This window comes from Macadamia integrifolia, chromosome 1 (genome assembly GCF_013358625.1).
Source record: "Macadamia integrifolia cultivar HAES 741 chromosome 1, SCU_Mint_v3, whole genome shotgun sequence".
Taxonomy (NCBI): Eukaryota; Viridiplantae; Streptophyta; class Magnoliopsida; order Proteales; family Proteaceae; genus Macadamia; species Macadamia integrifolia.
The window spans coordinates 3,035,306-3,047,679 of NC_056557.1; the positions used below are offsets into that span (position 1 = coordinate 3,035,306).

Sequence of the window (12,374 nt, forward strand, 5' to 3'; positions counted from 1 at the left end):
AAAAAAAAAAAAGAATAAGGTAAAAAGTTTCGTCTAAAATCAAAAGAAAAGTTCGGAGTTTTTTTTTTTTCCTGATGATAAATGCAGAGTTGTGTACGTGTATACGGCATCACTTTTAATCATCGATAGAGACATGAAGTGGTGATTGCAAGGTTTTAGGTATCGATATCAGATTGATTATATTGGTCATATTGTATTGATATTGATTGAGATTGATATCAATACCTGATGGATTAGATATTAGTATTAGTTCGAGGGTAAAATTATATAAAAAAAAAAAAAAAAGATCTGAATTTAAGCAATCTTATAATTGTCATTTCTCATTATGTGTTAGCATGAAGTCCTCATGATACCAATCAGACAGTGGAAAAACAACACCATTTTTTGAGAAGTGTAGGATATTTTCATTGAATTAGGATGCTTAATCAATTCAACCGAAGTTCATGGTTAATTTCTAGAATTATAATAGATATTCAAACAAGTTCATTGATATGGATATATCGACATATATATTCATTAATAGTTATGATCATAATACATATTTATCCTCAGAGGATTAGAACATATGGTCACAAATCACAATATCGGAGGTCTAAATCCCTTTTCGCCAACAACCCCCCAAAAAAGAAGGACCTTTCCTTTATCTCTAAGGACAAGAATCGAAATCAGAATAATGAACCCAGATCAGATCTTTAGGATTCTAGGATAGCCAGATCAACGTGGAGAGCTGAAACCTTTGACTCTCCTCTTTAAGGTGATCAACTACTTTAACATTCAGGATTATGAGTCGGTCGATCAAATCATGGATTGAGGGACACCTGTCCCAGGGGATAGGGGAAATTTTTTCAATTTATTAGTTAATTTATACTTAAATGTTCAAATGATGATGGAAGGATAAATGTTTTTGGAGTAAACTACAAGAATGTGGGGACATGGGGACTTGGTAAGTCATGTGAAGGAGTGCATAGGAAAAAAAATACTGAATAGAATGGATGGAAGCAAAATCATGGGTAATATTTAAATTTAAAATATAATGATAATTAAAAAAAAATTAAGAAAAATCTATCTTGATTAGCATATCAAGGTGGTCCAAATATCTTTTACATAGCAGATTGAATGGGTTCAAATTTTGTAGAAAGTGAATCCCTAAGATCTCTTTAATTATACGTAATATTTCAACCTAAATAGAATTTGTCAAGTTGCAAAATTGATGTTTGAAAATTGAAGATCATTGGAGAATGCATAGTAATGGTCAAGATACCATGATTTGCATGAATATATGTAATGCAATACACGGGAATATATTTAATTTAAATAGACTATAAAATTTGAAGTGTGACTAATCTAGAATCTAGATCTTATATTATCTATCTAACAACTAAAATTATCATATATCATTTCATGTTACTCATTATAGATTGATAGCCTACTTAAACGAGTATTTCCTTCCTCATAGCAAGGTTATAAAACACAGTATCAAGTATACTAGTAATCATACTAATATTGATACTGATATGTACCAATTGAATCATTTTTTTTGGGTCCAATCCTAAACCTAAATTTCTTTTTCCTTTTTTAATTAAAAATTTATTTTTATTACTATGTCGACTAAGCTTTTAAAACTTGGGCTCTGTCTTGGGATTAGTCTCAACCTCTGTTAATTAAATCCGGAATGGCATAAAAATGGTGTTTAATATAGACGTGTTTTAAAGGATCAAATTAGGAATGGAACGGCAAAAATAATGTAGATACAGCAAAAAAAAAAAAAGAAGTACGGAACACATTTTAAACATTTAAAATTAAACAATACATCACACACAAATAATAATAATAATAATAATAATAATAGTATATACACATAAATCAGTAAATAATTACCTATATATCTGCATCCAAATGTAACACCAACAAAGAAAAGGAAGAGATTTTATTCCAAATTAACAACATATTAGGGTTTGGCTATGATTGAGTGTAGGTAAAATGGTAAACCAGCTGGATGGGGTGTTCTTGGTTTTTTTTTTCCCTCAATTTTTGGTCTTTAATCACTGATTTGTTCAATTAAAAAAAAAAAAATAGATACATGTGTAAAATGTGTTTAGAACAATAACATCAACTCTTCCCTTTTTTACTCATTTTTTGAAAACGATTCAACAAGTCACATTTAAAATGCAAATAAACTAACGGGGTCTCAACTAATATCAATATGGATCGGATTAGTATCGGATAGGGTTATCCCTTTTTGTTTTTTTTTTTTTTTTTATATTTGATGTTTTGAATCATTTTACCTAATGGATCAGTACAGATCGGTATTGAGGTTAAATAGGGTAGTTAAAATAAGTGATTTTTGTATTAGCGTGGAAACTAGGAAGAAATTTAAGAAAAACAAAAAGAATTATATAAATCAATCATTCTTTCCCCGTGACACCGCGGAAAAGGACGCCGCGGGTGAACTGTGGACAGCTTCGCTCCAGAGCACACCATCGTCACACGGCAACCGACACACCAATTGCGGAAAGGGACGCTGACTGCTCTCTTTCCTCGTTTCCTCGATTATCAAAAAGGTCAGCGTCTCGCTTGTTACGATATTTTGCCGATATTTTTCCTACGATATGGGCTCACGACTTTTCAACGTTCTAAGCTTATCAAATTGCATTTGATTTTGAGTTCCGAATATAACTAATATGGCACAGTTTGTGCATGCTGCACATTACCCCTTCACTTATATATTTATTTCCTGTCAAGATTATTTTGGATCATTTTATATGAGAATAAATATCAATAAATACGAAGATATAAACATAGATTTCATAAGATAGAGAGATCTAACAAAATTCGCATACCAATGTAGTGTACTATGTTCTCGAGTGAAGAACAAAGTGATTCAGTATATTGGAGAAGATTATAACAGAGATCTCTAAGAAACACCTGCTTAAAAATGCTAAAATGAAAAACCCCTAAACCTTACAAGATGATAGTACCTATATACTCCTCCAAACCAAGTCCTCGGGTTGTGGTCGGTCAAACACTTGACTTTGTTACCATCGTAAATTTCAAAAAGAATTATATTTGAATTGCCACCAAAATATATCGAAACGAATCAAGAATTCAATACAAACATAAGAATTCAATACATTTTAGGAATTTCAATTTCAAAAAATAAAAATAAAAATAAATAAATAGCCCAACACAAGAATTCAATGGTTTAACAAAAATCCTTGAAAAATCAAGAAATATAGAATCATATACCAGCACTTTATTGACCGTTCGATGGAATTAAATGAATCTAAGCCATTCATTCCCACTATGGATGCATCACTCATATCCCTCCCCTCCCCTCCCCTCCGGCTCCCCCACCTCTAGCACCACCACCATCCCTACTCCCCTTGCCCTTTAGCCCTCTCATGTCTCTTCCCATTCACCATTCATTTCCACTATGGATGCATCGCTCATTATCCATCATCGTTGCATGGCATCTTCCCTTCCCCTCCCTCTCACCTCTGGCTAATAATACCATGGCATAATGTGCTTGGAATTGTCGAAGGAACAGTGGGATGCTATAATGACATGCCCTTATATACGAATGTCTGAATTGTCCCTTCATTATTCTAAATGTCCCATCAATTTGTTAATCTAATACAAATACCATTCGAGAGGATAAAACGGGATTATCAATATTTAAGATGTAATCTTTCCTCTTTTGGATATTTTTCTTTTGGATTTTGCAAATGTTAGAGTGATTTATATTTCACGGATTGGGGTAAGGTGGGTTATTCCCCCCCCTTTGTTTATTTATTATTCTATTTTCTCTCATTTAATAAAATTTTAGGAACTTCCCGATCCCAGATAATAATTAAGTCAAAAAAACAAAAAAAAAACAAAACATCATAGGAACATTTTTTTTTTCTTACTGGCTCAACATTGGATAATCTTTCTCTGATTTTTCAATCCAAATCCTACCAACCATTAAGGCTAAGGCCAATGCAAGTCTTTCACAACAACCAGGTTAGGTGGACAAGTCAAAAATCACCATGAATCGATCTAAATCCTCAATGCACCTTTCTCCTGCCAACAAAGAAAAGCCCAAATTTAATTTATTGCTAGCTTTGAAGGGTTAGGTTTGTACAACGGCAAGACCTGGTTCTAAAATTTCTAAAATATGTCCTCATATACTTCAAATTCAAATAAAAACTACTTCAATTACCTGCTAATGAAGACAATTACACACCTAACTACCTACCCTTGAGTCATCCAACTGAGTCAAACTCATTAATGTACCTTAATAGTAGGGTTGTGCTGGTCTTGTATAAATGAGTGGTTGATGGACAAATTAGCCTGCTCAATATGTGTATTAGGTGGAAAAATTTATTTCTTCTCAAATATGGTGGCAAAAACCTTCCATTAAGCTAGAGTTTCTCCCATAAGATCAACCTTAGAAATTATATGTTTCCATGGCCGGCTCCATTAAAAACATTTATGCAAGATGGGACCTCAAAGAGCAAACATTTATACAAATAATTGACTTGTATTTTATGGTGCTTACTTACAAATCTCGATTACTTAATAGGATTTTCTTATTGACACCTCTTAAGGTGTTAAATAATTTATAATCTGACTTTACTGATCTTTTAATATAACACGCTTCTTTTAATGAGGGTAAATCTTTTCACATTATATATATATGTATTTAGAAAAACATGCAAAGACAGTGATAACTTTTAACGACAACACGTTGATAAGTCATTTTCAAATTATTTAAAAAAAAAAAATTTACCCCTAACTTAAGAATTTTCGGAAACAAAACAATCTAAAATCAAAAGTTGGTTACAAGTTCTACATACACCTATAGAGGTGTCATTTAGACAGCCTCTTACTTAATAACAAATTTTTTTCTTATATATAATATGTTCACTAATAACTGTATTAAGAGCTAGAGTGTCACTATAATTATTTAAGTATTGGTTTTATTAAAAGTATTGTAATGACTTCTTCAAAGCATCTTTAGTAGTTAGTTGACTTAACTTGAACAAATTATAAATGATAGAAATATCAAATGAAAATGAACCTGCTTAATTAAAATAATACGTTCTTTTCAATAGTTTTAAGTTTTAAGGAGTGGGTCTTAGATGCGTGAAGGGTATCAACGAGATATTTTGAGAAGGTTCTAAAACCCTTTAGGGTTAGTGAACCCTAGAATAGAGTGGTGAACTTTACCGTCTGATCAAGTCAAGCTTTCTAGCTCTTAGATTTAATTGGTTCTTTCACTTTTGTTATCTTTCTTGAAAGGTATATGAATCTTTTTAATGATTTATGTCTTATGCTTTTGGAAGATATATATGAAATTCTTTTACATCAAAAGCTATTAACAATTAGTCTTTATTTGATAAAAATTAAGGCACCGTTTGACAACGTTCCGTTTCTGCGTTTTTGGTTCCCAGAAACGGAGAAACAACCTAAAAAGTGTTTAATAAAGTTGTTTCGTTTCACCAATTTCCAGAAACATAAATCAAAATTTATACCTATTTATAATTCTAGAAATGACTTTGACGAAATAAGTCGGACTTGTTTCATCGTTTCTAGAAACAAATTTGAGAGATAAAAAGGGCTATTGTGCCCGATAAATCTCTCAACTATTTAAACCTAAAAAGAGGTAATCGAACCCTCTCTCCCTTTTGGGCATCCGATGATACTATTGGGGGTTTTAGTGGCATTATGTCTGCAAAAAACATTTCGAAAAACAAATTTATAATACCAAAAAATCTGTTTTTGTTTCCAGAAACATGAATAGTCGTTTCTGCTGTTTCTAAACATAGAAACAGCAGAAAAGTTATCAAACGATGCCTAAGGTATCTATCATTTTATAAATAAAAAATAAATAAAAAAAGAAAAATTTTAAGGGTGTCCATCAGTCATTTAGATCTGGTTTCATTCTAATACTAGGCCAAATCGTTCAGCCGAAGTTTGGTTTTGATCCAAATTTTTATCAGGTTATTATCTTCCAACACCTTTTTTCAATATTACATAAAAGTATTTCAAAAAATATATATATATATATATATATATAACCTTTTCTTTCTTTTTTATTTTTTTATCGGATTAGTTTTGGGTTTGGTTTGGTTTTTATTTCACTGGGGCCATTCAATCAGTCTTGTTGGTTTGCTTATTAACTGGTCTCCAAACATCCCAACCCTATTGACCGATAACGGTTTGATTCAGTACATTTTTGTTCAGTATTTTCTAGTCGGTCCAACTAGTTCGGGTTGGATTTTGACACTCTTTCGAAAATCCATTAAAAATAAATTTAACATTAACAATGATAGAATAACCCTTCCATTAGCTACTTCCACTATACATAAAGATATTTTAGTTTTTATTGACTTCTTCAGAGTATTCATATTTCAAATTTATTGATTTTTTTTTTTTTTTTCATTGAGAACAATAAAATTCATATGGGAGATCGAACGTTGCGAGACTGCTATGCTAGCGCCTAGTTCTCTCTCCTCCTCTTTCATAAAATGACATATATATCTTCTATAATGGGAGGAGAGAAAGAGAGACGCATAGAGAAACTAGCATATATTACGTAGCTGAACAAGAAACTCAATTCCATTCCATATATACAAAACCTTGAATGTTGCACCCTAATGGCTAATCCACCAACTTTGGTCCCACTTTAACCTCCGCAAAGGTTTGACAAGGTTTAACTTGCTCCAATTTAACATATCGATTCATTGAATTGATCATTACATTAAGAAGCCATTGTAGAGGTCAACAAAACAGAAGCTTCTAAACTTGTGAAATTTGACTTTGTAGAAATAGTTTGGGACAAACCCACATCTATGGTATGTAGTAAGAGGGAGAAAGAAGCAAGGGCAAGCAAGTATGAAGGGATAGAAAGTCTTACCCCAAGTCTTCTCCATTGATGTAGATGCTTACAGTGTGTGTGAAGAAAGTTCCCTAGATTTTGGGGAATTGAAGCCCCTTCCTATCCTATTTCACAAATCAATGACCATCACAATGGAAAATCTTTCCCTTATGTCAAACTATTTCATTTCCTATCAATTAATTTTTCCATAGTGAGCTCAATAAGGCTGCTAATTGGTCAAACACAAAATTAATTAGGAGTGTGAAATGGTTAATTAGGTGCGATTCGATCGAATTTTTCTCTTTTATTGCATATTTTAGGTTCGATTAGACTAGTAAGATGTTAGGCTTCAAACACCAAACCACAGATAGGTTTCGATTTATTATCAATTTTATTTAATGATTTTTTATCTTTCTGATCTTGGTTTTCATTTATAAAAACTAAAAAATGTAAAAACATATTGGATTTTACTAGATTTTTTTTTGTTTTTTGTCGGTTTTTCTAGTTTCGGCTAAACAGTTAGTTTAGATTGAATCAAGAAAAGGAAGCTTTCACTGCTTCACTGGAAGAAGGGTTTGACATTCATCATAATTTCAATCTTCATGATAGTTTGAATACCTAAACTAATATTAAACTGATATAATTGGTACGATCTGATTTTTTCACTTCTTTGTTATTTGTTTTTTAAGTTATCCATATGTCTGGCTGACTTCTAGAGAACAAAAAACTAATCAAACTTACCCAAACTCATTCTCTATTTTTTTTTGTTGGAAAAAAAAATAAAAACAATAAGAAATACTTATTAAAAGTGTCACCAAATCAGTTGGTAGGATCATTAGGATCTGATTTCAATTCTTTGTTCTGTGTTTTAGTAACCCATATGTCTGTTTCACTTCTAGAGGACAAAAAAATAACCATACTTACCCAACTCGTTCCCTAATTTTTTTAATTGAAAAAAAAAAAAGAAGAAGAAGAAATACTTCTTTAAAGTGTTACCAAACGCGACGTAATTCTACTATAGGCAGAAGTAGAAGTAAGAACCTTCCGAGAAATTGGAATTTGAAATATTCTTAATATATTGTGTCACAAGAGCTAAAATCAAAAAATAAATAAATTTGGTAGGCCCCACACGTAATAACAGCGAAATATCTGCTAACGTATCTAAACGCACGCCTTTTCAATATTCCTTTTATGTCTTTTCCTTTTGGAATTTGTTTGGATCTTTCCTATTTCTTATTTTTCCCAATTTTAAAATTCCTACGCGGCTTTCCACCTAAACGAACAAACCATGTCAAACCAACAACCGTCTTCCGAAACGAATTGTCCGAGTCTCTAATCCCCCTTATGGCCCACACATCTCTTGTGGGCCCCACACTTTCCTTTCCTTACTTATAACCCCTATCTGAGTCCACAGCGTCAAAAACTCAGAACTCAAAACTTCTCAAGATAGAGCCTTAACAAACTCAAAACCTTCCTTTTCTTTCAGTCTTAATTTCAAACACTTCATTTGCATATCTTCTTCTTCTCTACTTCTTATCGTTCTTCTGCAACTAGTGATGGGCAACTACGTCTCCTGCACTGTATCTTCGATTCCAGGCAATAAGCAATCCAGATGTGCAAAAGTAATCACACCCATCGGCGAAATCAAGCAATTGGACGGACCCATCAACGCGGCGGAGCTCATGTTTGAGAACCCAAATCACTTCTTAGTGAATTCCCAATCGCTTCATATTGGTCGTAGATTCTCTGCTCTCAACGCTGATGAGGAGTTAGAGATGGGTAACGTCTATATCTTGTTTCCTATGAAGAGATTGAATTCTGTTATCACAGCGATGGATATGGGAGTGCTTTTGATTACTGCCAATTCGGCAGCCAAGCGGGCTTCTAGGGGGAAACATGGGATGTTGTTACCGGAGTCCGGTGGTGGTGGTGGTGGTGCTGCTGCTGCAGCACGGGTTACGCCAGTCTCAGCTTCTGTTAACAATTTGCAAGGAAGTGAAGATGGATTGCCGAGATTGAAATTGGATGATATTGAAGACTTCTCTTTGCAAGAATTCAAGCACAGGTTATCATCTTGCAGGTCGAGGAAGCCTTCGTTAGAAACCATAACAGAGGAACCCCAACTCCTCTGCTCTAGGTGAAACTCTTGAAATAAAACCTCAAGGCTAACGTGTATGTGCTGATTGCTCTCCTATTTTAGAAGATGAGAGAATTAATTCTTTGTAATTGTTGGGAATGAAAAGAAAACAAGAAATTCTTTTGTGTAATACAGTGATTACAGTATTGTTGAATAGAAAGATCACTCCATAGTTCATATTCCATATAGATTTCTTCATGGATCGAAGGATTAAAACCATGGATCATACAGAACTGCTGAACCAGTACAACCCAATCTGTTTCGTTCATGGTTTGGCACCTTGATGTGTTCGATCCATATTCTTGTGTGGGCAGCCAATTCAGAGGGAGAGAGGCTTGGAAGTTACATCGTTAACACTAACACCTGCCTAATTCTTCTTCAACAATCCCCTTTTGCAGCCGCCATAACTTACCATAAAAATGGCCTTTTGCTATAAATTTCATAATCAATATTACAAGTTTGGTGAAAAGAAACCTGTGGGCAGGGGGGGCATAATGACCACCCCAGTCCCGTGAAACTCTGGAAGTTAAAAATGTCATTCCTGTTGATGCTTATATGTGTGTTCACATTGGTTCCTATGCATGTGTAAGAGCTACGCTTGGATTTAGTTCATTGGCCATATCAGTCTGATTCTAGATCAAAATCTTATGATGGCAACCTATCAAGTTATCAACTGGTCAGGGTTCCTCTATTACGCAATAGAGGCGGCAACTCAGATCCAACGCCTTGGAGCACCTCAAAATACGTGTCTATGGCATTCCAGGGTGTTGGATCTGAACTGTCATCTCTATTGCACGGTAGAGGAGCCGGATCCAATCAACTGATCTCTATCACACGGTTTTGATCTAATACTGATTCCTAAAACTATCGTCCCTTTACTCCATATATTCTCAACATTTTTTTTTTGGTAAGATATATTCTCAACATTCACCAGACAGAAGAAGCCCAAGTGATACAAAAACCAATGGTTGATCCAAAGTTGCAAATCCATGAGCTATAAGGCCAATGTAAGGATTTGAATTGTTTGCTATAGTTCTACCCATGGGCTATGGCCCATATATGGGAAGGCCTTATTGTATGACCTAAATGTTCACCACGTAAAATTAGATAGGGCATATTTTTATAAACTGGAAAACCCCAAAGTTTCCTACATGTCAAGTGAAAAAGTGAACTTCTAAAAAATCTAGTGAAAAGTGAACATCTAAAAACTAATTGGAAAGAAATTTCTTTTGGGTAATATTTGAAAAGAAATGAAAAAAAAAAAAAAAAAATGCATGAGATGACATTTGATTATTTTTGTTTTCATGGAAAAAGGAAAGCATATATTGTATCAAAATTTAGGGGATTTTATTTATTTATTTTAGTGGAGAGTGAATTAGCACCTTCCCCTCTTTGCATGATGTTTTTGATGATGTCAATCACTTTAGGGTTATTTTTCAAAATTATGTCATACCGGAAGGGGTTGATAATTTTAGAACAAAAAATAGAAGACCAAGGTTATAACTATCTGTTCTGAAGAGGGCTGCAATTGGAGGATACATGCCTCACTTTCTAATAATAAAACAACTTTTTATGGTCAAATCATTAGGTCCACATTTATGTACTAAAGTTGAAACAAATAGAAATTTTACTTATAAGTGTATAGCAATGAAGCTTGCTCCCATGGTCAGTGCAGAGCCAAACATTAGTATAAAAATCTTGAGTACTGTGATACTCCAAAGTATGGTATCACTACACACAAATTGCAATGCCACATAGCACACAATGGGCAATGGAGAGAATGAAGCCAATCATGCTATGGATATGCAAAATTACTAAGTAAGGTAAAATGTAAAGAAAATATAACATTGGAACAATTTTTCAAGTTATTATCCTATGAGAGAGAACACATTACTAGAAATCCTCAGTTTAAGAGATTATTTGTTTTTATTTAAGCATCTAAGAATGGATTTTTGAATGATTGTAGATTTTTTATAGGTCAAGATGGTTCTCATCTCAATAGTGGGGTACTCTTGTATGCAATTTCAATTGATGGTAACAATGGATTATATACTTTTGCATTCAGTATGGTAGAAGTAGAGAACAAAGACAGTTGGATGCAGTAGTATAGTTTGTTCAAATTTTAGTAGACTCAGAATTTCTCAGTGTTGCCATGTTATTACAACCAGATCTTAGGTTCCAATACTTGCATGGAGTTGAGGAATTGTTGTAGTTTACCTGCAAAATAGAGACAACCTTAAAGTTAGAGACAAATCATCTACTATTGAAATAATCTTAAAACAGAGACAAATTTATCCATTAAAGACAATCCATTGGTGAAAACAGAGAGACAAATTTCTCCATTGAAGGCAACCCATTAATGAAAAAATAGTTGTAGTTCATCAACTCATTAGCGAAAATTATAGAGAAACTTCTCCATCCAAGTCCCTTGCATTTTATAGAGGAAGAAGAAAAGTGGTTGGAACGGCAAAAATGGGGTGGGGGATCACAGAATTTTAGCATAGGGTGGGAGGTGGTTTTGGGGGCGTGGACAAGGGAGGGAGGAGTTGCAGGGTGTTGGGAGCAGAAAAGGGAACGGGAGAATGGTTAAATACCTTCGTCACCTTGCAAAAGTGTTCTTTCAATGGCTGCTCTGGTCATTGATAGGGGCTGCTCAGGTCATCGTTCTGGTATGATGATCAAGTCTTCACATTAGGTCTTCTAGGGTTGAACTTAGGTCTCCAATGGTAAGATTGGATGGATATAACAAGGGTAAAACGTCTTTTCATCTTTTTTTCTCTTCTAAGTTTTAAGTTAACATCGTTATCTCCCCAACAAACTGGTGTGACATCACATTCGTCATAGTTATAGGGGGTACAAGAAATATTTCCTTTTTTAGTTTATCCCAACTTTGACCACTGTACTCAATGGTTTTCTTTGACCCTGACTCCCAACCAATTCTAACCTAAATAAGTATTCGCCCAAGCTCTTTGTGTCGAGGAGTGTGGCTTACATTAAGGCTCTTTGTGTCTATTTCTTCTATCAAAAAGTAGGATTCGGCCCCTCTTCTTAATGCCCATCACCCAGGTCAACCCATAGTTACTTAGGCAAGCGCCATATAGCTAAGCAATGATCCAATAATTTGAGAAAGGCACGGAGAATGAGCCGTTGATAGAGGCTCGAAGAACGATGAGTCAAGAATCGTTGGATCATCGCTTCACTACATGATGCTCGTACAAGTAATTATGGACAAGACTTGGGCAATGAACACTAAATAAGGGTAAAAATGTCTTTTTACATGGTAGGAGGGATATAGACACAGGATTGTTGGCAGAAAACATTTCCCCAGGTAGGTATTACTGTTATTTTGGGTAACATTGGGGACCATTTTGTTAA

At 34.0% G+C, this 12,374-nt stretch overlaps 1 protein-coding gene across 1 annotated transcript; it reads left to right on the plus strand.

Annotated features, from left to right (window-relative positions):
• The first annotated feature begins 8,286 nt into the window (after window positions 1–8,286).
• Window positions 8,287–9,183, plus strand: LOC122083087. Its single transcript, XM_042650766.1, has one exon. It carries the CDS (start codon window positions 8,419–8,421, stop codon window positions 9,001–9,003), a length of 585 nt encoding a protein of 194 aa, XP_042506700.1. The 5' UTR covers window positions 8,287–8,418; the 3' UTR covers window positions 9,004–9,183.
• The last annotated feature ends 3,191 nt before the right edge of the window (window positions 9,184–12,374 follow it).

Bases quoted from the DNA above. Each gene is read 5' to 3' on its own strand.
- LOC122083087 (XM_042650766.1), top strand. From the start codon at position 8,419: ATGGGCAACTACGTCTCCTGCACTGTATCTTCGATTCCAGGCAATAAG.